The sequence below is a fragment of the Microtus oregoni genome, unplaced genomic scaffold (assembly GCF_018167655.1).
Source record: "Microtus oregoni isolate MIOR12 unplaced genomic scaffold, Mior012 000036F_ref0000092, whole genome shotgun sequence".
Taxonomy (NCBI): Eukaryota; Metazoa; Chordata; class Mammalia; order Rodentia; family Cricetidae; genus Microtus; species Microtus oregoni.
In genome coordinates, this window is record NW_024543095.1 from 1246284 (window position 1) to 1271794 (window position 25511).

The window sequence follows — 25511 nt, forward strand, 5'->3', positions numbered from 1 at the left end:
TAATGTCTGGCATATGTGGTGCTGGGGATCAAAGCTGGGCGTCATGCGTGCTAGGCAAGCCACAGCCCTCTAGAATTAAAATGGTCTTAAAAATTATTTGTGTATGTATTACGTGTGTGTGGATGCAGGCATGCCTGTGTTATGCTGTGCCTGTGGAGTTGATTCTGTCCATCTACTGTGGGTCCTGGGGACTGAACGCTCATCAGTAGTAGACTTCTGCAGCAAGACCTTTTAACCACTGAGACATTTTGCCGGTCCTATATTGACGGTTTTAAAAAATATTTATTTTATGTGTATGGGTATTTTGTCTGCATATATGTCTATGTTCCATGGTCTGTACACCACATGCATACCTGGTGTTCCCCAAGGCTAGAAGAGGGCATTGGATCCCATGGACTGGAGTTACAGAAGACTGTAAGTTTCTAGGTGGGTCCTGGGAATTGAATCCTGGACCTCTGGGAGAGCAAGCAGTGCTCTTAACTGATGAGCCATCTCTCTAGCCCCTTAGTTAAAACAAAACAAAAAAAAAGGTCAAATGTCGTGGCACAGGTTTTGAACCTAAGCACTGGGGAATCTGAGCAGATCACTGAGTTTGAGGTCAACCCGGTCTACACTGTGTGTCTCCACTGTGTGATGGGCAGATTTTGAAGGACATGGCTAACATCAGTAAAGTTAGGGAAGAGGCTTTTGTACGACTGAGGTGGGAGACGCTGGCGGTCTGGACTGGTGGTCGTATGGCCAGACAGATATCAGACTGGGAATACGTGTGAAGACTAAGGCCTGGGCTGGGATGTAGCCTAGCTGGTAGAGCACTCTAGTGTTCGCTAAGCTCTGGGTTGATCTCCACCACTGAATAAATTGGCGAGGCAGTGCAAGCCTGCAATCTCAGCACTGAGAGGAAGAGGCAGGAGGATCAGAACTCCAAGGTCACCCTTGGCTATATATGAAATTTGAGGCCAGCCTGGGCTACACAAGACTTTGCTTAAAAACAAAATCTGAAAAAAACAAGACAAAAACAAAATTGGGGCTGGAAGGATGGTTTAGCAGTTAAGAGCATTTGTTGCTCTTGTAGAGGACCTGAGTTTGGTTCCCAGCACCTACAAGGTGGCTCACAACCACCTGTAACTCCAGTTTCTGATACCCTCTTCGGACCTCCATACATGGGTACCTATGTAAGCAAAACAGTCATATACGTAAAAATAAAATATACCTTAAAAGGTAAAAAGTAGACAGACAGAGAGGTAGATAAGTAGATAGATAGATAGACAGACAGACACACAGGCAGACGAGATAGAGTCCTGAGAACTTGCGGACAGCTTACATGGGGTAAAGGGAGGAGGGGTATATATGAAAAAGCTCAAGCTGCTTCCCAGAAACAGCTGACATTACTAAGCTCTTACATCTAAGCCTTTTGCAGATTTTCTTGTTCTTCACCACAAATACCATCGCCACTCTCCTTTATAATACTACGTGGTAAATACTGTCATCAGTACCCCCATTTTATATGAAGAAAACCAAATCCCAGGGTTGGAAAGGGTGAATGACCTAAGTTTATACAAGATGAAAAGTTGAACCAACGTTTGAACTCAAGGAATTTGAGGTCGCAAATGTGTTCATTACCTCTGTGCCACACCCAGGAAAGACACAGAGGTATGTTAAAAAGACTTGGGCAGGCTGCAGAGATGGCTTAGTGGTTAAGAGTGTGTACTGCTCTTGCAGAGGACCTGAGTTCAATTCCCAGTATCTACATATGAAGGCTCATAACCGCCTGAAGCTCTCGCTCCAGGGGATCCTACACCTCTGGCCTCTGCAGGGACCATCATTCATGTGGACATACCCACACATGGACCCTCACATAGACACATTGTGGCAGTGTGGGTGGGACTGCCTCCCACTGGCTCAGATGTCTGAAGACTTGGTCCCCAGGAGGTGGAACTGTTTGGGAAGGATTGGGAAGTATGGCCTTGTTGGAGGAGGTTTGTCACTGCAGGTGAGGCTTTGCTGTTTCAAAAGTTTTCTGCCATCTCCAGTGCTGTCTGTTTGCTGGTTCCACGATGTGAGTTCTCAGCTGTCCAGGCCACTGTGCTCGCCCTGCTCCTATCATGGAACTGTAAGGTCATTTTGTGCGGCTTTTATAGGCTGCCTTGGTCACGGTGTTTTGCCACAGTAATCGAAAAGTGACTAAAACACACCCAGTTCAAAGTAACTAAATTTTAAAAATGTAAAAACTTTAAATATATAAACAGTAATAATACAAACAAGAAACAACCACTTAAAGGAGAACCTTGCAAAGGAGAAGCTAAAACATTAGGACATATTCAGAGCTAGGGGGACAGCTCTGCAGTCAGGAGTGTGTACTGCTCTTGTAGAGACTGGAGTCTGGTTCCAGCACCTTTACCAAGGCGGCTCACAACCGCCTGGAACTCCAGCTCCAGGAGGTTCAAAACTCTCTTCTGACCTTGGCAGGCACTGGCACTCACATGCACAAACCCACACATCAACATTCTTATTCACAGAATTTAAAACTATTTTTAAAAAGATATATTGATCTAGAGTAGGAAGGTGTTTGGAGTAAGTGCACCAGGAAGGGCTCATGTTGTTGGGGTGTGTGGGAAGCAGTGCTCACACACAGGACAGAAGCAGCCCACAGGCCTCCTAGTGGCCAGCATTCAGTTCCACAGCTCTTACCTCTCAGCAGTGCGGAGCTGCCTTGCCTCCAGGGCCAGTTTGCTCAAGGTTTTCCACGTTGCCTCTGTTTCTGGGGTCATCTCCAGGGTCTCCAAGAAGGCTGTTGCCCTGGAGAGGAAGGGAAGAAAGCTCAGGAGTGAAGCAGGATCTGGAGGAGCAGAGGGGAACCCTGGTGCTGCTGGGGCAGCAGGAGGGGGGAAGAAAGGCCAGAAACACCGCCCTTTGTCTAGGCCCCTCCCATGATTCCAGGGCTCCATTGAGCTGTGACAGTTTAATGGGTCACTGCAGGTATCTGCTAGGCCCACACTGGCTCAGCACCACACTGGCTGTTAGCAGCTCTCACCGGGTGTAGTTGCCATCATCGATGGCTGTTCCAAACTCAATCAGGCCCTCGTCCAGGGTGTAGACCACAGTCATCACCCCTTCGGTCACCATCACCTCTGTCTTCCCTCCACCTCGCTCCAGACCTACAACGTCACCCTGCCCAGTATACAAAGAGTGGCATCCAGTTCTTCAGTAGGAAACAGACTTAGGGGTGTGTGTGCACGCACAGACTGTGGGTGCGTGTGTGACTGCACTTGTCCACGTGAGCAGGCCAGGAGACACGCTCGGGTGTCACTCCTCAGCTGCTTCCACCCTTTCTTTCTTCAACCAGGATCTCAGCTTGGCCCTGGAATTTACCAAGTAAGCTGGGCTGAGCCCTAGGGGTCTGCCTGTCTCTGCCTCTCCAGCTCTGGGATTTAAGTGTGCACTAACTGTTGTTCTCTTGCAACACTACAACTCCCAGCATCCCTCTGGACTCCAGCGCACGCAAGCGCGGGACACATTTCCCAGAAGCCTTTGCATCCTCCGTTAAAAGCAAGGACAAGTCACGAGTTCGCCCCTTCTTGCCCCTTTTTCCTTCCCGCCTTCCCTACTGTGTTTGCACGCCCCTCCCCACCTGTTTGTTGCCCCTCCTCCATTAAAAGTGCACCCACGTGGGACTGCCTCGTGTCTGTGTCTTTCCTCGCGTAACCCTCGTCTAACCCGCGGGAATTAAGAACAACATTTTGGTGCCATCCTCGACCCGGAGACCTCTCTGTCCAGTGCCCGAGGCTTTTGCCTCTGGGTTTCACCGACAAGGTCTAAAGAACCTACAGCCTTCGCTCACCGCCACCTGTTCTCCACGGCCATTTCCACCGCTTCATCCTTATCCGTGAGTTACCCCGGGTTAACTTCCTTACCCCCCGGGCGTTCAAAGACTGTCCGGCCGGCTTTCTTTGCGCACCCCGGGCTAGGGCTAGGTTGCTAACCTGCCTCCCCCGGTTTTTTGCCCTCGGCCGAAATGCTCAGTCCGCGCACCCGGAGTTCGGTGCTCTGGGCTTTTTCTCTTCCTTTTTTTTCTAACTTTTTCCTGTCCCCTTTCGGGCCGCTCCTTGCGGCACCTCCTAAAGAGCTTCATCGTCTCCTCCCAGCCGGGGCTTTTTTTCTCCCCCGTACGGTTGCTGGGTTCGGGGCAGTTAAGTGTTAACACGCCCCAAATTCGCTCGGACGCCTGCGTTTTTGGCTTGCCGTGTTCACGGTACTTTGTTGGTACCTTTTTGTGGCTGGGCTACACTTCGGCCATGGGCTCAAAAAATTCTAAACCAATCCCTCCATCTTCCCCACTCGGGCAGCTTCTGGAAGCTCTCGAACCTCACGCCCTCATTCCCTCCATAAAACTTTCCAAGTTAACACGGCTTTGTTCCAAGACTTGGCCTAAATACAATTTACAAGGCTCCGTCCGCTGGCCTTCCCAGGGATCATTTGACCCTGACACCCTGCGGGAGCTGGCAAATTTTTGTCACCGGTCAGCTAAATGGAAGGAATTAATGTACGTGATGGCCTTCTTTTATATGGCTCTAAAAACTGACCCATCTACCTCATCACACTGTTCACCGGCTCACATGTTTTTGGCTCTACCCTCCCTCCAGGAACCCTCCGCTCCGACCATGGACCCCGCTGACGACCCCCCGCCTCCCCGACCTCGTGGGACCACTCCTTCCCGCCCTGCCCAATCGGGGGCCACCTCCTCTATCCCCCCCTTCAAAAGTTTCTTTTAGGTACAAAAAGGAGTCGCCTACACCTTCTCCCCACGCCTCTAAACGCTTCATTCCTAGGTCTCCAGGAGTTCCGCGTAAACATCCTTCTGGGTCGCCTTCCCGTTCCTCTGAATCCCCCAAAAAATCTCATTCCCCCCGTCTCATATATCCCAGCCTTTCCGATCCAGCTTCACCTAACTTCTCTCGCAGCAGGACTCGACTGCGAAGACAATTAACAATTTCTTCCTGTCACAGCAGGCGCAGGCCGTCCGAATCGACTTCGGATTCTTCCGTCTCACCTCCCCGCCCCACCCCTCTGCCTCGGTCTTCCAAGACCCCCTCAGGCGCTAACCCCACCCGCCGCCTTGCGCCTAATTTCACCCCTCCCCTTACGTGCTCGCGAGCCGCTGCTGCAGCAGCAGACCCTGATCAACCCAAACCAGCTACCGTTCTGCCCTTACGAGAGGTAGCTGGGGTCGAGGGCCCACTTCGGGTGCACGTCCCCTTCGCCTTATTGGAACTTTCACATATTTCTAAGCTACTAGGGTCGTATACGGCTAACCCCACTAATTTCACAAAAGAGTTTCAATATTTAACCCAATCTTACAGCCTAACTTACCATGATATTTATATGATTCTCTTTAACAACTTGCTTCCTGAGGAACGCCGACGGGTCTGGGAGCAGGCGAGACTGCATGCTGATGAAGTACACCAGCCAGGACTTCAAACATCAGTGACCAACTACACCAGCCAGCAACCCTGGACATCATTGACCAACTACACCAGCCAGCAACCCTGGACATCAGTGACCAACTACACCAGCGACCGCAAACGCCAATGGGACATTGCCAAGATAATCGGACATTCCCTGGACCCCTCAACGCCCAAAGCCAGCAGGAAGCAGCCATGAGAGACTGGACTACGCCCCCATTCCCTACCCTTTAAGGTCCCCCAATTTTTTTTAATCAAACCAAAAGGGTGAAATGTTGTTCTCTTGCAACACTACAACTCCCAGCATCCCTCTGGACTCCAGCGCACGCAAGCGCGGGACACATTTCCCAGAAGCCTTTGCATCCTCCGTTAAAAGCAAGGACAAGTCACGAGTTCGCCCCTTCTTGCCCCTTTTTCCTTCCCACCTTCCCTACTGTGTTTGCATGCCCCTCCCCACCTGTTTGTTGCCCCTCCTCCATTAAAAGTGCACCCACGTGGGACTGCCGCGTGTCTGTGTCTTTCCTCGCGTAACCCTTGTCTAACCTGCAGGAATTAAGAACAACACTAACACGCTTCACTTTCTTGCTGTATGTTCTGGGGCTCAAACTCAGGCCCCTCTACTTGAACAGCAAGCACTTTACCAAATGAGTTATCTTCTCAACTCTTAGACTGATATTCTTTTTAAAGTATATTATTTTGTCAGGCTGTGGTAGTACACACCTTTAACCCCAGCACTCAGGAGGCAGAGGCAGGTGGATCTCTGTGAGTCTGAGGACAGCCTGGTCTACAGAGTGAGTTCCAGGACAGCCAGGGCTGCACAGAGAAACCCTGTAATATATATCTATATAATTACTTTTTCACGTTTATTTATTTAGCATGTGTGTGTCCATCCATGTGGGCTCTGAAGACTGAACTCAGGTCATCAGGCTTAGCAGCAAGCACCCTTATCCATGGAACCATTTCCCCAGGGGCCAGACTGAGATAGTCTTGGGGGTCCTCCAGTTAAATTACAACTTGAACCTGAACCCAGAACATATTTTTTCTTTTCCGGCACTGCTTAGTTCACGTGACAAAATCACTAAGACTGTTCCCCACCTCTATGCTACCCATCCCCCTTTAAAAAAAAAAACAAACAACCAAAACAAAACAAATCAGTAAAATGACATTTTTTAGCTGGGTGGTGGTGGCCAACGCCTTTAATCCCAGCACTTGGGTGGCAGAGGCTGTGAACTCTGTGAGTTCAAGGCCAGCCTGGGCTACTAGAGCTAGTTTCAGGACAGGCTCCAAAGCTACAGAGAAACCCTGTCTCAAAAAACCAAAAAAAAAATAATAATAATAAATAAACAATAAAAAAGAGAAAAGACAGAAGGGCAAAGGCCAAAAGCTAAAATCTGAGCAGCAGGAAAGGGGTGCTGCTCTGAAGGCAAATGCATGTATCCGACAATGAGCCTCAGGCCTTCAGCACGTGGATGGGCTGAGTCAGTCTCTGAGTAAACCCAGCCTAGCCCGTTCTGTAGCAAAGGGCACCAAAGCAAGCGGAGCACAGCCTTACCATGGATTCTGATTGCTACAGAAGCAAACAACCATCTCAGCAGGAAAACAAGTAGAGACTGCCTTCAGAGTAACATGTGGGTGTATGTGTGCAAGCACACGCACATACAACACAACCAGTACAAAAGAATAAATTGCAATTGTAAACAATAATTTTAGGTCTTTAAGCATTTTAGATATTAAAAATGGCAGTTATAGATAATGCATTGTAATAAAATTAAATATTACATATTTGAAGATATAAAAATGACATGGAAAATTAACTAAGGAAAGACTGGAGTGGCTGGGCATACTGGAAAAAGAATCAAATAAAATTTTATGGAAGTGAAGCCTGAGACATTGAACATGGAGAAGTTCCTGGCCCAAATTTAACTCTGAAGCAAAACCCCAATTGTGGCATAAGCAGCAGACAAGGAAAAGAGTGAGCCAAGGAGCTGAAGGAGAGATCTGAAGATACTATCTGGAATGTTCATGGAGCAGAAGAAGGAGACACAGAAGAAGCTGAAAAGGCAAACAAGATGGAGCAAGAAACGTAGCATATGCTGAGTCAGAATTCCTGGGAGAATGGTAACAGCGTGGCCGAGAAGTTCCCAAGACTGAGCACAATGTGTGTGTTCAGAACTACATGAAACCCAACATATGCTGCATGGGATATCATTTAAATTCATGTAAAAAGGCTGGAGTACAGCTCAGTACCAGAGAATTTACTTCTAATGTACAGGTTCAGTCGCTAGCCATCCACTGCAAAAACAACCCCCAAACCCTCTAACCCGATGGGTGGCCCGTGACTACAGTCCCTATCTCTCAAGAGGCAGGGCAGGAGGACAGCCTGGGCCCCGAAATCTGAGGCCAGTCTGTGCGATATGGCAAGACCCCTTCATGAGGAAAAATACTATGTACAAAAATTGTAGTCAAGTGTCAAAACATCCAAAAAAAAAAAGTAGGTTTTAGGAGCAACCAAAGGGACAAGAGTAGATAGCTCAGAGATTAAGAACACTGCTATGGCAGAGGGCCCAAGCTTGGTTCCCAGTACACATGGGCACTCACAGCAAGTGGCCGGTACCTCCAGCTCTGAGGAGTCTGATGCCCTCTTCTGGCCTCAGCAGGCATTGCACATATGTGCACAACACATGTTATCTATTGGGATAACATGTTACAAAAAGCTAAGAAAAGTTAGCTGTCAGTTTGAAGTTGGGTACTTAGTCCCAAAGGGTTTTTAGAACAAAAGCTAAACAAAGCTACTTTCAGATCATCAAAACCTGAGAGAGTATAATCTTCCACTAAAGAGACCCTCACCAAAGGGATTTCTAAGTGATATTCTCCAGGCAGAAAATTAATTCCTGAGGGGAGACCAAAACTGCAAGAAGAAAAAGTAGGAAGAAATATGGTAGTGGGGAAATCTAAATTCTGTCCATATAAGGTAATAGTGTCATAAATCATGTGTGGTGGCCCGTGTTTGTGATACCAGCACTCATGGAGGCCAGCCTGGGTTACAAGTTCCAGTTCCAGGTCATTCAGGGAGGAAGGAGAGGAGAGAAAGAATGAGACATTGAATATGAATGATGCCCATTTTGGGAGTAAAAAAAAAAATCTTATAGCAAGGCATGGCGGCCCAGATCTTTAATCCCAGCACTCAAGTACTTAGGAGGTAAAAGCAGGGGAATGGGAGGGAGGAGAGGGAGTGGGAACTGGGATTGGCATGTAAAATGAAAAAAAGATTGTTTTCTCTCTTAAAAAATTAAATAAATAAAATTTTTTTAAAAAATCCCTCAAAAAACCAAACCAAACCAAACCAAAACAACAACAAAAAACCCCACACAAAAAAAAGAAAGAAAAACAAAACAAAAACCCATCAAAACTAAAGGAACCCCTTACTACTCCTCGAAGCGCAGTGGTAAATACTTGTGCAGTGTGCTTGAAGCCTGGGTTTGATTCCAGCACAGCAGCAGCAGCAACAACGAAGATTAGCACAAAGAACCAGAGAGAAGGTCGATAGGTAGAGGCGCCTGTTGGCCTGCATTCACTCCTGGGACCCGCATGGTGGGAAGAGCAGACTCCCACAAGTTGTCCTCTGGCCTCCATAGATGCATACACACATACACAAAATAAATAAATGTAATTTAAAAATTTAAAGGTTAGAATGAAAATATTGTTCAACAAAGAAAAAAGAGAGGTAACCAAAGCCAAAGCCTTGCAAGGTCCTATATTATTTGTGGGGAGAGAGAAAGTTACATGGTGGCTAACTTGAGAGCCTTCAAGGGCTTGCATATGAGTGTGTGGTAAGTGTGTGGTGTGTGTGTATGTGTGTGTGTGATGTGTGTGTGGGATGTGTGGTGTGTGGTGTATTATTGTATGGTGTGTATGTGTGGTATGTGGTGTGTGGTGTGTGTGTGGTATGTGGTGTGTGTGTGGTATGTGGTGTGTGTGTGGTGTGTGTGTGTGTGGTGTGTGGTGTTGCGATGGGACAGTAAAGAGTGTTTTATGTGTAATTTGAAAAAGGAGGGATTTTGAATGGCCAAGACCAAGGACAAGGATGATGGCATGGAACCATCCCTCCTACTGGGGTCTGTCTTCTAGACTGCAAAGAATGCCATATGGTGACTTTATATAGTCCCAGGGCCACTGGAATGTGGCCTCATCTCTAGGAATGCAACACAAGGTCAGGAAACGCAAGCAAGGATAATTCTGGAGGCCATGCCAGTATGGGGAGGGGGTAAAAGTTTGGCTTGCCAGTTTTATCATAGCGATTGTGGGTGGTGGGTTGAGAACACCACACGGTCTCCACATACTTCTCCTTGGAGCGCTAATGAGTTAGAGCGACACACCTGGGCCTCCTGGCACCAACGTACCCTGATAGAGGACATGGTGACTCTCTCGGGTGCCTCAATGTTGTACCACACACACAAGCTGTTTCGGTTCTGGGCTACCAGCACATCGCTCCCGGGAACCCACTGCACGTAGGAGCAGAAGTTGAGGATCATTGTCTTGGAGCAGCTTTCAATATCATATAGATGCAACTGGAGAGGGAGACAGCACAATTAGGAGGCGTGCACTGATGACATTTGGTTCTGTCCCTTTCCCCCACAGTGAAATGATCCACCAGTCAGTTATGTGTTGAGTTGCCAGCCCTTGGAGTTTGTGCTAAGTTGGTATATCCTGACTGGTCAAGTATGAGATGACCAAACAACCACGATCTAATTCAAGGTATAGTCAGGTGAAGGTCAGACTAGAGAGTAACCCTGGGCCAGATTAGCAGGTAGGGCTACAAACAAAGTGAGCTGACAGTCTGCAGTGAAGCTCTCACTGGAATGGTCCCTAGGTCAGGTTCTGACAGCGTATAGACTATCCTTCGTCCACTTTGCTATGCTAATGGCATATGGAACCAATAACTTATGTCCTGCATTGCCCCCACAGTCCCAGGTAACAGCTTGTGGACCAGCCCAGGCCTAAAACCCTAGTAACCCCTCTCACACGAAGTTTCCGATCCCTGAAGAGAAGCTTGTGCCCAGTCTCATTAAGTTCCAGCCAATCCACACGGCTCTCGTGACTGATAGTACCAATGTTGTAGCTGCCAATCAGATCCACTGCAAAGAAGACAGGGTAAGAAGAGCGAACCCCACCATGTAGAGGGCTGCATTTGGTCTCTAGAATGCTGGCTTTATAATCATGTTGGGATTTAGGAACATTTTATCAGTCCAGAGGTATCAATGGGGACCACAAATGACCAATATTGCACGATTTTTCTAAGATGCTTAAAATACTGGGTCTTGCCAGGTGTGGTGGCACACACCTTTAATCCCAACATGCAGGAGGCAGAGGCAGGTGGATCTCTGTGAGTTTGAGGCCAGCCCGGTTTACTGAGAGAGTTCAAGCACAGTCAGGAACAGCTAAGGCCACACAGAGAAATACTGTCAATAAACTTGTCTAGAATTATAAATGTTTTACTTGGCTTTATAGGCAACTAGATAGATCTCATGGAGAAATGGTGGTATACTGCTATAACCCAGCCCTCAGAAAGAGTGGGGGTTTGAGGCCAGGCCCTTCTATGTAGGCCAGTTCCAGCTGCCTCGTTTGACCCTGTCTTGAAAAGACAGTGAAAGAGGGTGACCGTGTTACTGAGTACCAGAGAGAGCTGAGGAATGAAATGACCTGGTGATGTCACCCTGGCTGCGCGGAGTCACCAGAACAGTGGATGCACAAGTGAGGCGATGAAAAAGGAAGCCCTGAGGAGAGCTCACTCAGTGAAGCTCAGTGGCTCACACCCAGAGCTCAAGCACAAGGCAAAAAGTTGAGGCAGGAGCATAACCAATGGGACCAGCCGGCACACAGACTGATAACCTGGAGACAGAAATTATGACAGTAGACATGGTGACTCATATCATACTGACTATAATCCCAGTACCCAGGGGTCTGAGACAAGAGGACCAGAAATTCAAAGCCAGTCAGGGCAACATGAGACCCTGCCTTCAAACACTGAAAAACAACACAGCAACCAAAGCCAAACCAAGCCAAGTCTGCTAGAGCCTCTAGGACCACATAGGGACCCTGAAATTATATATAAATTACATTAAAAGGGACTGGTGACTCAGAGAACTGACTATCATTTTACATATATTGAAAAATATGTAAAATTCATGGCGTGAGCGAATGGACGGGTCTGAGGTCTGAGTTATCACCGCCACGAGAATTAGGCCTCCTGGCCTACATATCATTCCCAGTGCAGATACCTGCGTTTCTGAGCTCAGATGTGAAATGTAATATTCATGAAATAGGAAACTATCTTAAGAAGAGGCCCATATGTATACGAAAGCTTGACTTATGACAGGGATGGTATAACAAATTAGTGGGCTTTCAGTAAATGGTTACACAGATGGAAAAAATGTGTTTACACACATACAAAAATAAATTCCAGATGGAAAGCAAAACTTAAGAATGTTAAAATATAGGAGGGAATATGGGGAAAAGTTTTTAAACGAGACCTCAAAAACCAGCAATTACAATTACTATTATTTTGGCAGCACTGGTGATTGAACACAGGGCTCCCCTGCACTCTGCCACTCAACTACATCCCTAGACTCAATTTTTTAAACTAAGAATTTGTTAATTACATTTTTAGTTCTTTGTTTCTATTTTGTAAGGAGCACACGTGGAAGTCAGAAGACAACTTGCAGGAGTTGGTCTTCTCCTGAGGGACTAAAGCTGAGTCATCAGGCTTGGACCAGTATCTTTAGAGGCTGAGTCATCCCATTGGCCCTTCAATTAATACTTAAAGGTGTGTGCTACAGGGCCTGAGTCTGATCCTCTAGACCCACACAGTGGAAAGGAGGGATCTACCGCCTCAGAGTGTCTTTTTTTTTTTTCAAGACTGAGTCTCTCTGTGTACCTTTGGAACTTGCTCTGTAGACCAGACTGGTCTTGAATTCACAGAGATCCACCTGCCTCTGCCTCCTGAGTTCTGGGATTAAAGGTGTGTGTCACCACTGCCCGGCTTCTCAGGTTGTCTTGTGACTTCTACTTGAGTGTCATGGCATAATGCTTCCCCCAACCGGTTCCATTACATAAATAACTACAATAAAATTTTAAATGTCTCAATACTAAAGATACCTAAAAGAGAGAAAACTCAAGCCACACATACTGAGAAAAAAACTACAATGTAAGTAACCATCAGAGGTTATATACACAATTTCACATCTCTAACAAAGAGGCCACTTGACTTTCACAATGCATAAGGGATGAGAAACTGGAAGTCACAGAAGAGAAATCCAAGTGAACAATAAGTAAGTGAAACGGCATTGCACACACACCATGCATTTCAAGTCCTGGAGAGGATGTGGAAGAATAGGAACTCTGACTGGGAGAGGAACGGACATTGATCGTCCTCTTTGGAGAGCAATGGGAGACACTTAGTCAGGCTGAAGGCACAGCTGCTCCTATGATTCAGCAATTCTGCTCTAAGCATGGACCTCAGCAAGTAGCAGTAATGTGATTAAAACCACACCAAACAACAAACCCCCCAAACAACTAGGGGTTGAAGAAATGGCTCAGTGGTTAAAAGTACTGACTGTTCTTCCAGAGGACCCAGGTTCAATCCCCAGCACCCACATGGCAGCTCACACCCACCAAGTTCCAGGGATCCCACTGCCCTCCTTTGGCCTCCAAAGGCATAAGGAACACACATGGCGCACAGCCATATATGCAGGCAAAATAGCCATTCAACTAAAATAAACCTTTAAAAAATTAATACTCAGCAGGCTGTGGCAGCACACACCTTTCGTCCCAGCACATGGGAGGCAGAGGCAGGTGGATCTCTCTGATTTTGAGGCCAGCCTGGGCTACAGAGTGTGTTCCAGGTCAGCCTGGGTTACACAGAGAAACCCTGTCTCAAATAAAATAAAATAAAACCAAATCAAACAATGAACCCCCCCCCAAACAAACAAACAAACAAAAAACCACTCTAAATGCTCATGAGTAAGAGATGAGGTAAAAAATTAATATAAATGCAACAAAAAGTTCTGACTTAACAGCACTAGGCGTGGATAAGCAAGTATTAACAATAGGTCATGACTCTCAGCAGCTGGGGTTTATTAACGATTATGTGGCAGGGAAGGATGAGTGCTTCCCTCTGACATAGGTGCTGTCTTCGTTCACTGTGTGGGTTAAGACACTAAGAAAGACGAAGTAACTTTGGTAAGCTCACAGAGCAGTAAGTACGGATAGGGTAGCTGACGCCAGTCCCATCCTTACAGACATACTATGTGGCATGCTCGTCTCTACACCTTCTGCACGATCCTAAGCTAGTCTTAGTTCTTCCTTCCATGCTTGGAACATTTGGTGACAGAAATCATAAAGTGGAGATTGTGAAATGCAAATTACATTTCTATTGTTACTAGTTACTAATAATAAGGGTTACTAATAACATAAATATAAAAAATACAGTCCTTCCAATTCTAAAGGGTCTAGGATTTGATGATGTCTAAACAGGAAAATCCCTAAATTTAGCAGGGAATCGCGGCTACTCACATTCTCATTTTCAAAGAAATATTTCTCATTGCCACCAGATCCCTGCAAGGCTATCTGCAAAGTGAGGAGAAAACATCATAGACAATGTAGACAATCACCCAAGACAAGGCTGGAGGATGTCAGTGGCAAGGAAGAGATTTCAGGGAGGTTTTGAAGTTACACAAAAGGTTCTCTGTATCAGACTCTTGCCCTGATCCTCATATTTCCAAGAGAAACCAGTCTGACTGTGGAAGTTTATATTCCAGGAAATAATATCAGAATGGTATCCTATGGGGAATCTTACTTCTTAGGGCCCACACCTTCAGAATTAGCAAGCCAAGACATCCCATTACCCACTCTTCCTCTCTCGGTTCCTACCTCACTGAGGTGATTGGTGTTCAAGTCTCCGAGCAGCAGCGTGTCCGATGTGTGAGCCACCAAGTACCGTTCCTTCCCCAGGATCGTCACCTCTTCTACCTCATAGCCAAAGTGGGACTTGAGCACCACCCTGGTCCCTGAAGACAGGTTCTTCACTATCACCCGGGAAGGGACCAGTCCAACCCATCAGGCTTTCCCAGAGCAGGAGAAGAGTGAAGGTGCTCTGGTCCCTCACGCAACTCCAGGATACCTTGTTTCTCCCTCGGCCTGGGATGCTGTTGCTAAGGACAACACTTGCACCCACACAGGGGTTTGCTACCTAGGAAATACTTCCCCATGGCCTGGGCTGTCCATGGCCATTCGATTCTGAGAGCTCTACTCGGTAACACTAATCACTCACTTTGTTCCTGCACTTCTTAGTACAAAGCTCTTTACCAATGAAGACAGAATACTATATCATCATTACTGTTATATAATTATGAACCTATTATTATCGTTATTATATCATCATGTGCCTAAGGTGATCTCCAACTGCCCATCCTCCTAAATGCTAAGATTTTCGTTCTTTTTCTTCCTCTTCTACTTGTTTTCTTTTTTGAGACATGTAGCCCTGGTTGGCCTGGAATTTGCTATATAGACCAGGCTGGCCTCAAGCTCACTGGCCACATACCAGAGCACAATGTCTTTTTTACAAAGAATTTGAATTACATGGGTGGGTGTGCACAAAGGTGAGTGCAGGTGCCGGATGTCGGAAGAGGGTGTTGATCCCCAAGGCTGAAGACCCAGTGATTGTGAGACACTAACATGGCGCTGGGAACTGAACTTGTGTTCTCTGTAAGAATAGTAAGAGCCGTATCTCTGGCCCTGGTGCGATGTCTTACAGATAAATTACCTTTGTACTCTCAGTCCTTAACAGATCTAACACAGCAGAGAAAGGATAAACATTTCTGGAGAGACTGGAAAGATCCAGGAACAAACTGGTAATAAGAGCGAAGGAAGGGAAGTGGGAGAGTGAGACGCGTGCCTCTGGGACAACAGAGTCCTGCGCACTACAGTTCGCCAGTGATCATACACGTCCACAACTCTAGTGGGCGGCGCTGAGAACAGCTTCACACTGGGGAGATACAGGCACCAATCCCTGTATCTCTTGAGCCAGGTGTGAAACCTTTGCTTGCGATGGGTTAGAACAACTACGTAGCAGGAGGGTTGCCAGAAGTTGCCCTGACACATTCAGCTCCCTACGATAGCTCTGCCAGAGGGAGGAAGGTTAAATTTGACACTGTGGCTGTGGCCAGCAGGTGGGGGAAATGTTACAAGGACAGATGAGCCACGAGAGGTCTCAGCATGCTAGGTCATCAGCTGCTCACCTGGCTGGGTCCCACATACGTCAGCTCAAACTTGTTCTTGTAAATACTCCTTCGGAGGCAGCAGTCAAACTGTTCCACCCCACCACAGAGGGTGCCCTGAGAAAGGGGGGGACAGCATGGAAGGCGATGCACGGCGCGCTGGCCAAGGACGGTATCTGGATATACCCCAAGACCTCAGACCTCAGTGTCACAATCTAGACAGAAGTGGCCAGCAAAAGGGTGGGCAGGTTCTGAACATATCAGAAAAAAAAAGTGGCAATCCCAGGACTTACAGGGATCACATGTGGGTTGGACAATGAGGGGAAATCAGGCTGTCCTGGACAAGCGTGTCCCTCAAGGCCTCCTGGAAAGTGTGAGTTTCCCTTTCCTGCCTTTAACAGTCGATTTTTTTAGGTTGAAGTCACAAGGCAGCTGGAGTTCTCTTGTGTCAGAGTAGAGCGACTCCCTTGGCATAGGGAGTAGTTTCTATTTTACTGTAGTTTGGAGACAATCGCCAGTACAGAAAGGGGCTCCTACAACACACCGCACAGAGCCGGGAGCTGTCCCGCTTCCAGGCCAAGGCTGTGATGGTGTATAAGTTGGCAATCTCCTTGGGCTTGGCCTCTTCCCAGATGCTTCTTCGAGGACTCCAGTTGAACACCCGGAGTCTAGAAAGGTAAAGAGTGAAAATAGACCAGAACTGATAGGGAAGCATCTCACTCTACCAGAAAGGGAAGCAAACGCAAAAGGGCAGACCAGCGAGGAGGCCAACGGGAGGGGAAAAGGTGCGGGGAGTTGAGGGAGTAGGGGTGAAAGGAGCAGGTAGAAGATGGATGCCAGGTGTGGTGGTACACGCCTGTAATGCCAACAGGAGAGAGGCAGAGGCAGGAGGATCACAGTAAGTTGGAGGCCAGCCTGGTCTACCCAGTGAGTTACAGGCTAGCTGGGGCCACAGAATGAGACCCTGTCTCAAAAACCAACAACAACACAAAAGCCAGAAGTAGAGACACCAGGACAGCAGGACAAGTGAAACAAACGGACGGCCAGGAGAGGGAAGAGGAAGAAACAGAGTGTAGGAGTCAAAGAAGGACGGAACCTAAGGAGACACGTGAGATTGGAAGGACATAAAGACAGACAGACAAAGAGACCTGACCCTAGCTGCTTGGCTGTTTCTTTATTCATTCACCAAATGGCGACTACATTAAAGACCATGCCAGTGCAGGCACTGGCGATGAGGACGGCTACTTAGTCTTCCTCTCAAACTAGAACACAATGGCATAGTGGGGACAAGGCAGGGGGACATGGGGAACGCGATGGCCTCTGCTGTGGAGTCCAGGCTGAGTAGGCACAGCGCATCCTGAAGCAGACGACAATCTGAGAATCCCTTTCAACAGACATTGCTTCTGTCCAGGTACCCGCTGCAGTTCAGAACTTGGCTAGGGCAGAGCTCACAGAGAAAGGTAGAAGATGCAACTGGGCCAGGCGATGGTGGTGCACGCCTTTAATCCCAGCACTCGGGAGGCAGAGGCAGGCGGATCTCTGTGAGTTTGAAGCCAGCCTGGTCTACAAGAGCTAGTTCTAGGAAAGGAACCAAAAGCTACGGAGAAACCCTGTCTCGAAAATCAAAAAAAAAAAAAAAAAAGATGCAACTGGCCGGGGGACCTACCTGTCGTAGCTTCCTAGCACGACAGACTGGCCTCCAGGACTTGCTGAAGCTGTGGTGAATTCACGTTCCTGAGGATTACGGCTGTAGTCAAAAGTCTGTAGCACGTGGCCTTCCTTTCCATAGGCCACAATCCTCCGATCACAGCCTGCTGCCACGATGCTGTTGGTTGCCCAAGCCAAGGCATACGGTGGGCATGGGTGGTTAACCAACTTCCCCTGGGACAGACAGAATATTTCAATTGTTCGTTGAGAATGCTAGGCTAGCAGCTGATCCACACACTCCTGACCATCCCACCCCAGAGAGAAAGTGAGCCTTCCTGCCAGCATTTCCCACATCAACACGCCCGAATTCTGAAGGCTTCACAGCCTGTCTCTGTATCATGAGCACACGCATGCCATGTGTACACGGGCCGTGTACTCACAGTGGTGTGTTGAGACCTCTGGTACGTACTAGTAAAGCCACCCAAAGAGAGACGACACACAGTAACCAACACTGTCTAGGTCCAAGAGAGTACATGGCTTCAAGAAGGGCTAAATTGAATTATGTGGGTAACTCACAATGTAAACGATTCCACAGTACTAAATTATACAGAGAAAAACAGCAAAGTTTCCCTGTATGTCTATCTTTTCTTTTTCCAAAAAAATAGTTAATTCTTTAACATCTTATTTATTTGTGTGTGTTTTTGTGCGCACATTTGCATATGTGCACACATGGTCGAAGGGCAGAGGATGACTTGCGGAAGTCACTTCTGTCCTTGCATGGCAAGGGTCCTGTCAGGTTTGGCACTGGGCACCTTTACCTGCTGAGGTATCTTGATGGGCTGTTAACTTCTTTCTCCTATGCATTTGGATGTATATACATTACATAAACATGTATATATATACATATATATACATATACATACATTTGTGTATATGTATGTATTTACATAAATGGAAATAATGTTCACTTTTTGTCCCCCTTAGAGTCTTTATTTCCCTTCTTTCAAGGTCCCTTCCGCCCACTCCTCCCTATAAATAGTGAGTTCTAGCCTCCTGAACACCAGTCTCCGTGATGGCACCAAACGCTTCTCTCCAAGTTTGCCCTTTTCCAGTAATGGTGCTTAAACCTGCAGCTTCCCCGGGAGGGCTCCTGGAATGTCCACCCCACCCCAGAGTGAGTGTGCGCCCTTCATACCTGTGACCCTCCGGAGCCTTCATCATCGAACAAATACCTGACGATGGTGCCGTCTGCGTGACCTGAGAGGATGCCTTTCCCAGAGCAACTGAAGGGCAGAGGCAGAGAGGTGGGCACAGAGGGAGGGACTTCCGCCCCGTGACAGTCCCCTTTCCATCAAATGCAGCTTTGTCCTGACAGTCCCAGTCTACTTCTGTTATTCACTTGGTTGTCAGCGCCACCACATACGAGTCTGTCCCATAGATGGTAGACGACTTGTTAGTTTTAGTGTTTGCTTATCGAACCTGAAAACCAAACAAGTCTGGCTAGGCTACTTACAGTGTCAGCCAGGCACGGAGAAACAGAAGTAAAAACGCCAAATGACAAAATTAGTCCTCATGCATTTTTCTCAAGTATGCACTTGAGCTCCAGGGGAAAGATGAACCATATTGCCAGGCACCCCAGGACACTATCCCCCCCAATACCTCACCTGTGTCTCCCTCTCCTCCGTTACCTTGCCTTCAGCCAGTCCGAAGACAATAATGTACTCTGCAGGCCACTGTAGACAGGTGACAGCACTCTGTATGAGAAGGGGTGAAAGGGTGACCCGCCTGTGTGGACTGGCACACTCAGAACAACCGCCACCCACCACACACCGTCATTCTAGTCCTCTCCAGGGGGAAAAGGCAGGCAGTGGACACAACAAGGCTCTCAAGCAGGTGACAACACCATTCTTTAGCAGGTCAAGTCGGGGTCAGACATTGAAAAAGGCAACTCCTGTTTCATTTACAAGGAGGGAAGCAGGTGCGGCTCACCTCTGAACTTTACCGTCTGGATGAACTTGTTACAGATGACCTTCTTGTCACCCCTGTCAGACAAAAGGCAAGGAAGCAACCTTAAAAATCACTTCCCAGGGGCTGGAGAGATGGCTCAGTGGTTAAGAGCATTGCCTGCTCTTCCAAAGGTCCTGAGTTCAATTCCTAGCAACCACATGGTGGCTGACAACCATCTGTAATGAGGTCTGGACATAATATTGTATGCATAATAAATAAATAAATATTTAAAAAAAAATCACTTCCCAATGAACTGCCCAACATGGCCCTCTGTGGGAGGTCTGATGGAGAAGTGAGTGGGTCCCCAAGGAGCCCTGGAGCTATGCCAATGACACAGCATATCACTGGCTCTCGGGACCTTCTGCTGGCTTACACTCATCCCTCCAGGGATGGGACTGCAGGACAGGTGGGGCAGGCAGAGGTGGACACAATAGAATCAGGCTCTAGAGAGTCCCTGCCTTCCATGCCTGATGTCATCGTTATCCCAGCGAGGTATTTCCCATGCCCAACTCTTCTTTAGTGGCCACAACCCGCCTAGCCCCCATCCTGTCCTCACCAATCTTCTCCAATCTTGTAGGCATAGATGATGTTGTCAGTCTGTCCGATGGCAATTTTAGTGGAATCAGGGGAGAAAGCCATGCCCTTTACCATGTAGCTCTTCCAGCCACACTAGGAGTAAAAACAAAGATAATGAGTAGAAATGAAGGAGAAAAGAAAAAACACACATTTCCCAAAAGACCAGAAAGTTTATAGCGAGAAATAGAGTAGACTATTGCCCATGTCTACGGCTAGAAGGCAGATCACACAGCTTTCTCGGATAACGTGTTGGAGCACATGTGAGTCCTCTTTACCTTCATGTCAGCTGGCTTGGTGGAGAACTTGTCTCTCCCGCTCCCCATGCTCATCGTACAGCAATACCACTCGGTCCACTGTGCAGACAGCATATTTAGCGTTGTTCTGGGACCAGGCCATACAAGTCACCTTCGCAGCTCCATCTTGCAGAGGCAAAGGGGTACTGTAAACACAGCGCTGGTCTCCAGAGTACAGAGCGTCTCCAGGTCCATCAGTCTTCGTGTGCCTTTGTTCTACATCTACGTCACAGGTTTTCTCTCAAAACTAAACAAAATGAGACAAATTGCTCGGATACCTGAACTGTAAGAATAATAGTCTCCAGGGCCTCACGTGGCCCAGACGGACCTCAGATTCACTGTACGGTAGGGATGACTTGAACTTCTGATCCTCCTGTCTCTACCTCCTGAGTGCTAGGATTCCAGGCGTACACCACCCTGTCTAGTTTATACCATGCCGGGGACAGGACTCAGGGCTTCACTCGAGACAAGCAAACACTGTACTACCAGGCCACATCTCCTTCTCACCTAATGTGTTTTTCTGAGACTCATGATACAAATGTAACGCATCAACCGTTCCAAAAGCAATGGCCTCCTTGATCCTTCATCTTTCAGGTCTGCGACTGAAAAAAAAAATCAATTAATCTGATAAATTTTAGCCTTTATAGCTACTCATTCAATTAATGTTTTCCAGCACTTTACTGTCAAAGACACTTGGCTGGAAGACGACAGATAGACAAAGAGCAAAGCACAGATCCTACCCTAGGTTCTAATTGGACGCTGAGAAATTGGAAATGTCCCATTAGAAAAATATGTTCTGAGTATAGTAATAATTTAGAGAAGTCCAAGACAATTTTATGCTTAAATGGTCAAGATTAAACTTTGAAGAAGGGATGCCATCGAATGGTAAATTACTTCAGATGTAATGAGTAGCATGAACAAAGTCAAGCTCTGGCCAAGGACCAGCAATTTAAGGAAGTTGAGACTGCCAACAAGAGAGGAGGCAGGGCAGGAAGCGTAGACTGGGTTAGCTCAGGAAGCGTAGACTGGTCTAGCTCAGGAAGCATAGACTGGGCTAGCTCAGGAAGGGCCTCTGGAGGCCGCTAACGATTTGGATTTATTGGGCAGGAATACAGAGACAGTGTAAGTTTGGAAACAAGGAGCAACAGAATTAGAATTGAGACTTGGGATAAACAATGTCACTTTCCCCTGTTAAGTGTCCACTAAAGGTTCGTGGTGAAAGTGACCACTGCAAAAACGGGTACAGCCCAGATAATGGGGCGCTTGTCTGGCATTCATCAGTCCCCAGGTGTGAGCCTTCGCACTGCACAAGAGTAAGCAAAGAAATAAAAAGAATATGGGAATGGCAGGTAAGACGGCACACGCCTGAAATCTCAACACCTGGGAGAGGAGGCAGGACGGTCAGACATTCAAAGTACTCCACAATTACACAGCGAGTTTGAAGTCAGCCTGAGCTATATGAGACCCTGACTTAAAAAAGAAAAACCAAAAAAGAAAATACGTGATCACCACACAGTGAATTACTCTGCGTGTCCCTCACCAGCTGTCCTCTCAGGCTCCTGAGATGAAATTTGGCTCCTACGCCAAATGTTGGATTCACCACTTGGGCTACTAGAGATCTGGCTTACAACACCTTTACTTTCTACACCTAACCCAAATACGTCCAGAGCCAGCAGGGGGATCACTGCCCCCAAATCCTCAAACTACAACCAGAAAATAGCGGCACCACCACCATGGTCATGAGCCAACCATTCACTACCATCGGCTAGAAGGGGGTGCAGGCGCCTCATCAGCTTTGGCTGCTCATCCTCCTTCAAGGCTGTCCATCCTGGGCATATGGTCCAGCTGCACCATGACATCATCTTTTTTTAGAGACCAAACGGTTCTATTTCCAATTTTTCCATTAGGGTATTTTGAAGTGACAGATAACAGTACCAGTTTACTGAGCAAGGAGTACAACTTTTTATTGTTCTACCACCGAGTGAGGGCTCGATCCCTTCAGCTTTCCTTTCTTCTAACCGACTTCTGCTCTCCTTACACAGTGCAAACATCCCCAAGACCCATAATCGATGGGGACGCGTTTCTCTGCAATACGTGCCTGACTGGACTGCCTGGGGGTTGAGTGGAATGGAAAGTAGAACAGGCATTTTCATAACTGCTTGACACCCAGTCGGTACCTCACCTCGTATCTCTGAGGCAGAAGCTATTATGATTCCCATTTTACATATGGGGAAATTGAGGCACTGAAAATTAAGAAAGGTGCTCAGTCACACATACAGTTTTTAGATGACAGATGCAATATTTGAATCCATGTATGTTTGATTCCACAAGCTATAACTCTGTCTTTATGCTGTTGTGGCATATGTATTAATGACTTAATTCAGCCATATACTTTTTTTTTCAGAATAGGAAAATTTATTACTGTGCTTCCACTGTCAAAATTTAGGATCTTGGTCTTTCCTTCTTGCCTTTGTACAGGGCCAAAAGGGACATGTTGGCTACTTTAACAACCTTAAAGTAGACTCCAAGGAATATCACCTACAGCATGACCCTTTCTACCAAATCCAGCAACCAGAACTTCATCGTTTTCCTCAATGAAGTTCAAGCAACCATCATTGGGGACGAAAGCTGTGATCTTCTTGGTGTTCTTGATGAGCTGCACCCTGACACACTTCCAGATAGCAGAATTTGGCTGCTTGGCTTCAACTCCTACTTTTTCCAGCACGATTCTCTTGGCATGAGAGGCACCTCCAAAAGGATTGGCCTTCAGGGCTGTGCCCAAGTGGGCTTTCATGTACTGTTTTTCATGCCACTTCTGGTCCCAGTGGGCTGCGGAGCTTCCTGGCAGTACGGAGACCATGACACTTGCTCATCTTGCCGATGCCACAGGCCCGAGAGAAAGAGCTCTGCCATATACTTTTATTTACTGTTGCCATTATTATTATTATTATTATTATTATTATTATTATTGAGACAGGGTCTCTCTATGTAGTCCTCTATCTCGTTTTGCAGACACCATGCCTGGCTATTCTTTTTTTTTAATTAATTAATTTTATTTATTTTGCATCCTGATTGCACTTTTCCCTCCTCACTATCCTTCGATTCACCTCCCCCCCCACACACACACAATCCACTCCTCTTCTATTTCTATTCAGAGACGGGCGGGCCTCCCATGGGCGGCAACAAAGCACGGCATATCTTGTTGAGGTAGGACTACACCCTACTTCTCCAGGAAACTCTAAAAGTCACACATTATTCTTATGTTTTAAAAGGAGGTCTTGGCTCTGTAGTCAGGCTGGCTTTGTGCACACAGCAAGCCTCCCAAATTCTGCGATTACAGGCAGGCAGCACCATGATCAGGTAACAGATTTCTTTTTGTAGTACTCGGGACGCATGCAGAGGCTCACGCATGCCAAGCACATGCTCTAGTACTCAGCAACATCCTCTGCAAGTAGCATATTCTTTTTATATGTTGGGGGCCAATGTGCCTGTTTGGGTGTGCATGAAGAGGCCAGAGGTCAACATCAAGGGTCTTCCTCAATTGCTCTTCACTTTGTTCTTTTGAGACAGGGTCTCTCCTCTCACTGAACCTGGGGCTCATGAATCTGGCCAGCGAGCTCTAGGGACCCCCTTGTCTCTGCCTCCCCAGCACTGCAATTACAGGTGTGCCTAGCTTTCAAGTGGATGCCGGAGAGCTCGTGCTGATGAAGAGCCGTCTCCCCCACAGCCAGCCTTATTTGTGTTGTTAGCCTGTCCTCTCCATTTCCATGTCCTTCCCTGTGGTCTATCATTCTTCATACAGCTGTCCAATTCATAATGCCCTTTCCATTTGTCCCTTACACCTCCACGACACAAGGCAGCAACAGGAGGTCCAGGAAGAGTCCCGGTGAGGCCCCAGTGTTGGTAGTGTAGCCGAGACCAATGATTCTCTGCGATGAACCAACACATGTAAAGATGTATGGACAAAGGAGTATACCGTGTGACTCTCTGTGCCAGACTGCAGCTTCCCTGACGAGATTTCCCCTTTCGTCCTTTTTTCTGTTTTTCCTTTTTTATCTTAAATTTTATTTGTGTGTGGGGGGGGGTTGCAGGGGCAGAGGCTGGATGCAAGGGAACGGGAAATGGGTGAGATCGGGATGCATGATGTGAAAGACACAAAGAATAAATTAAAAAAAAAGAAAGTTAAAAGAATTTCTCCTCACATTTATTTATTGTGAGTGGTGGGACGGTGCCTGTGTGGCGGTCAGAGAACAACTTGCATGAATTGACTCATTCCTTCCCGTGTGTGGGTCTCAGGGCTCACTCAGGGAGTCAGGCTTAGTGGTAAGTGCCTTTATCCACTGAACCATCTCACTGGCCCAATTTTTGTTTTCTTTTTTCAAGATAGTCTCATGCAGCCCAGGCTGGCCTTGAATTGTCTATACAGCCAAGAATGCACTCCTGACCCTCTTGTCTTCACTTCCCAATTGCTAGGATTTTCGGCCTTTGGCGCCACCGAACCATGTTTATAGTGTGTGTGTGTGTGTGTGTGTGTGTGTGGTGTGTGTGTGTATATGTTGAACTTTACTTAACTCTCTCCTAAGGTTCTTGGAGTTGCTCTAACTACGGCTTTTCTTTCCCAAATGACGAAGTTAATGACAGAAAGGCCACGTATGATGAGGGTTAAAGCCAGAGATACCTTTTGGTCAAATCAGTGCTAAACCTGAACTCCGATCCCTTCACTCCCAAACCTATCCTTCATGTTTTTGGGCTCCTCTCCTAGAGCCCAGCCGCTTCTGAATCTGAGACACACTTTCACAATTCAAATGAAGCATCAGCCTTGCGCTTATTTCATCCTGTGTAGATTTATGCTCGTTGTCTAGATATGCGCCTCTCCCTCACAGCCTGTGACGTAACTCGACCCCTAGAGCCTAAGCTTGGGGCCTGGCACTCAAATGCTGTATGCGGTGCCATCAAAGTTTGCGGTCTTTAGCAATTCACGTCGCCTACTGAAAGATATTTCACAATCTTCTGCACACAGCAGGCGCTCAACATTATAAACTTCTGTTACCCCACTTTTTTTCTTTTGGAACGCCCGGTGGCCGGGGAATGGGAGTCACGCGATTCCTCACCTGAGGGCTCAGCAGGGTCCTCAGGTGCTTCAACTGCGTGACGCCCAGGTCTCGGATGGTCGTTGACCAAGACAACTCCCGCGGTTACCTGGACAACCCGCCAAGCAGCAAAGGCGCCAGCCACTGACGCACAGGCAACGTGAG

The 25511-nt window shown here is 47.3% G+C and overlaps 1 protein-coding gene and 1 long non-coding RNA gene across 3 annotated transcripts; both read right to left on the minus strand.

Moving 5' to 3' along the window:
• Positions 1–2574: 2574 nt before the first annotated feature.
• LOC121432865 lies at positions 2575–25511 on the minus strand. 2 transcript variants are annotated; one of them, XR_005972241.1, is made up of 10 exons: positions 25368–25511; positions 20239–20503; positions 19944–20056; positions 19370–19422; positions 19045–19134; positions 18576–18859; positions 17400–17614; positions 10482–10594; positions 9860–10027; positions 2575–2796 (listed from the first exon to the last, which is right to left on the minus strand). It is a non-coding gene; the product is annotated as an uncharacterized LOC121432865 (long non-coding RNA). The 2 variants fall into 2 exon arrangements; XR_005972242.1 differs by lacking the exon at positions 2575–2796 and adding an exon at positions 3058–3168.
• LOC121432864 (40S ribosomal protein S23-like) lies at positions 22769–23116 on the minus strand. The gene has a single exon (XM_041631026.1). The coding sequence runs from the start codon at positions 23114–23116 to the stop codon at positions 22769–22771; it is 348 nt and encodes a 115-aa protein (XP_041486960.1).

Excerpts from the sequence above, each read along its gene's own strand:
- LOC121432864 (XM_041631026.1), bottom strand. The coding sequence starts at position 23,116 with ATGGTCTCCGTACTGCCAGGAAGCTCCGCAGCCCACTGGGACCAGAAG.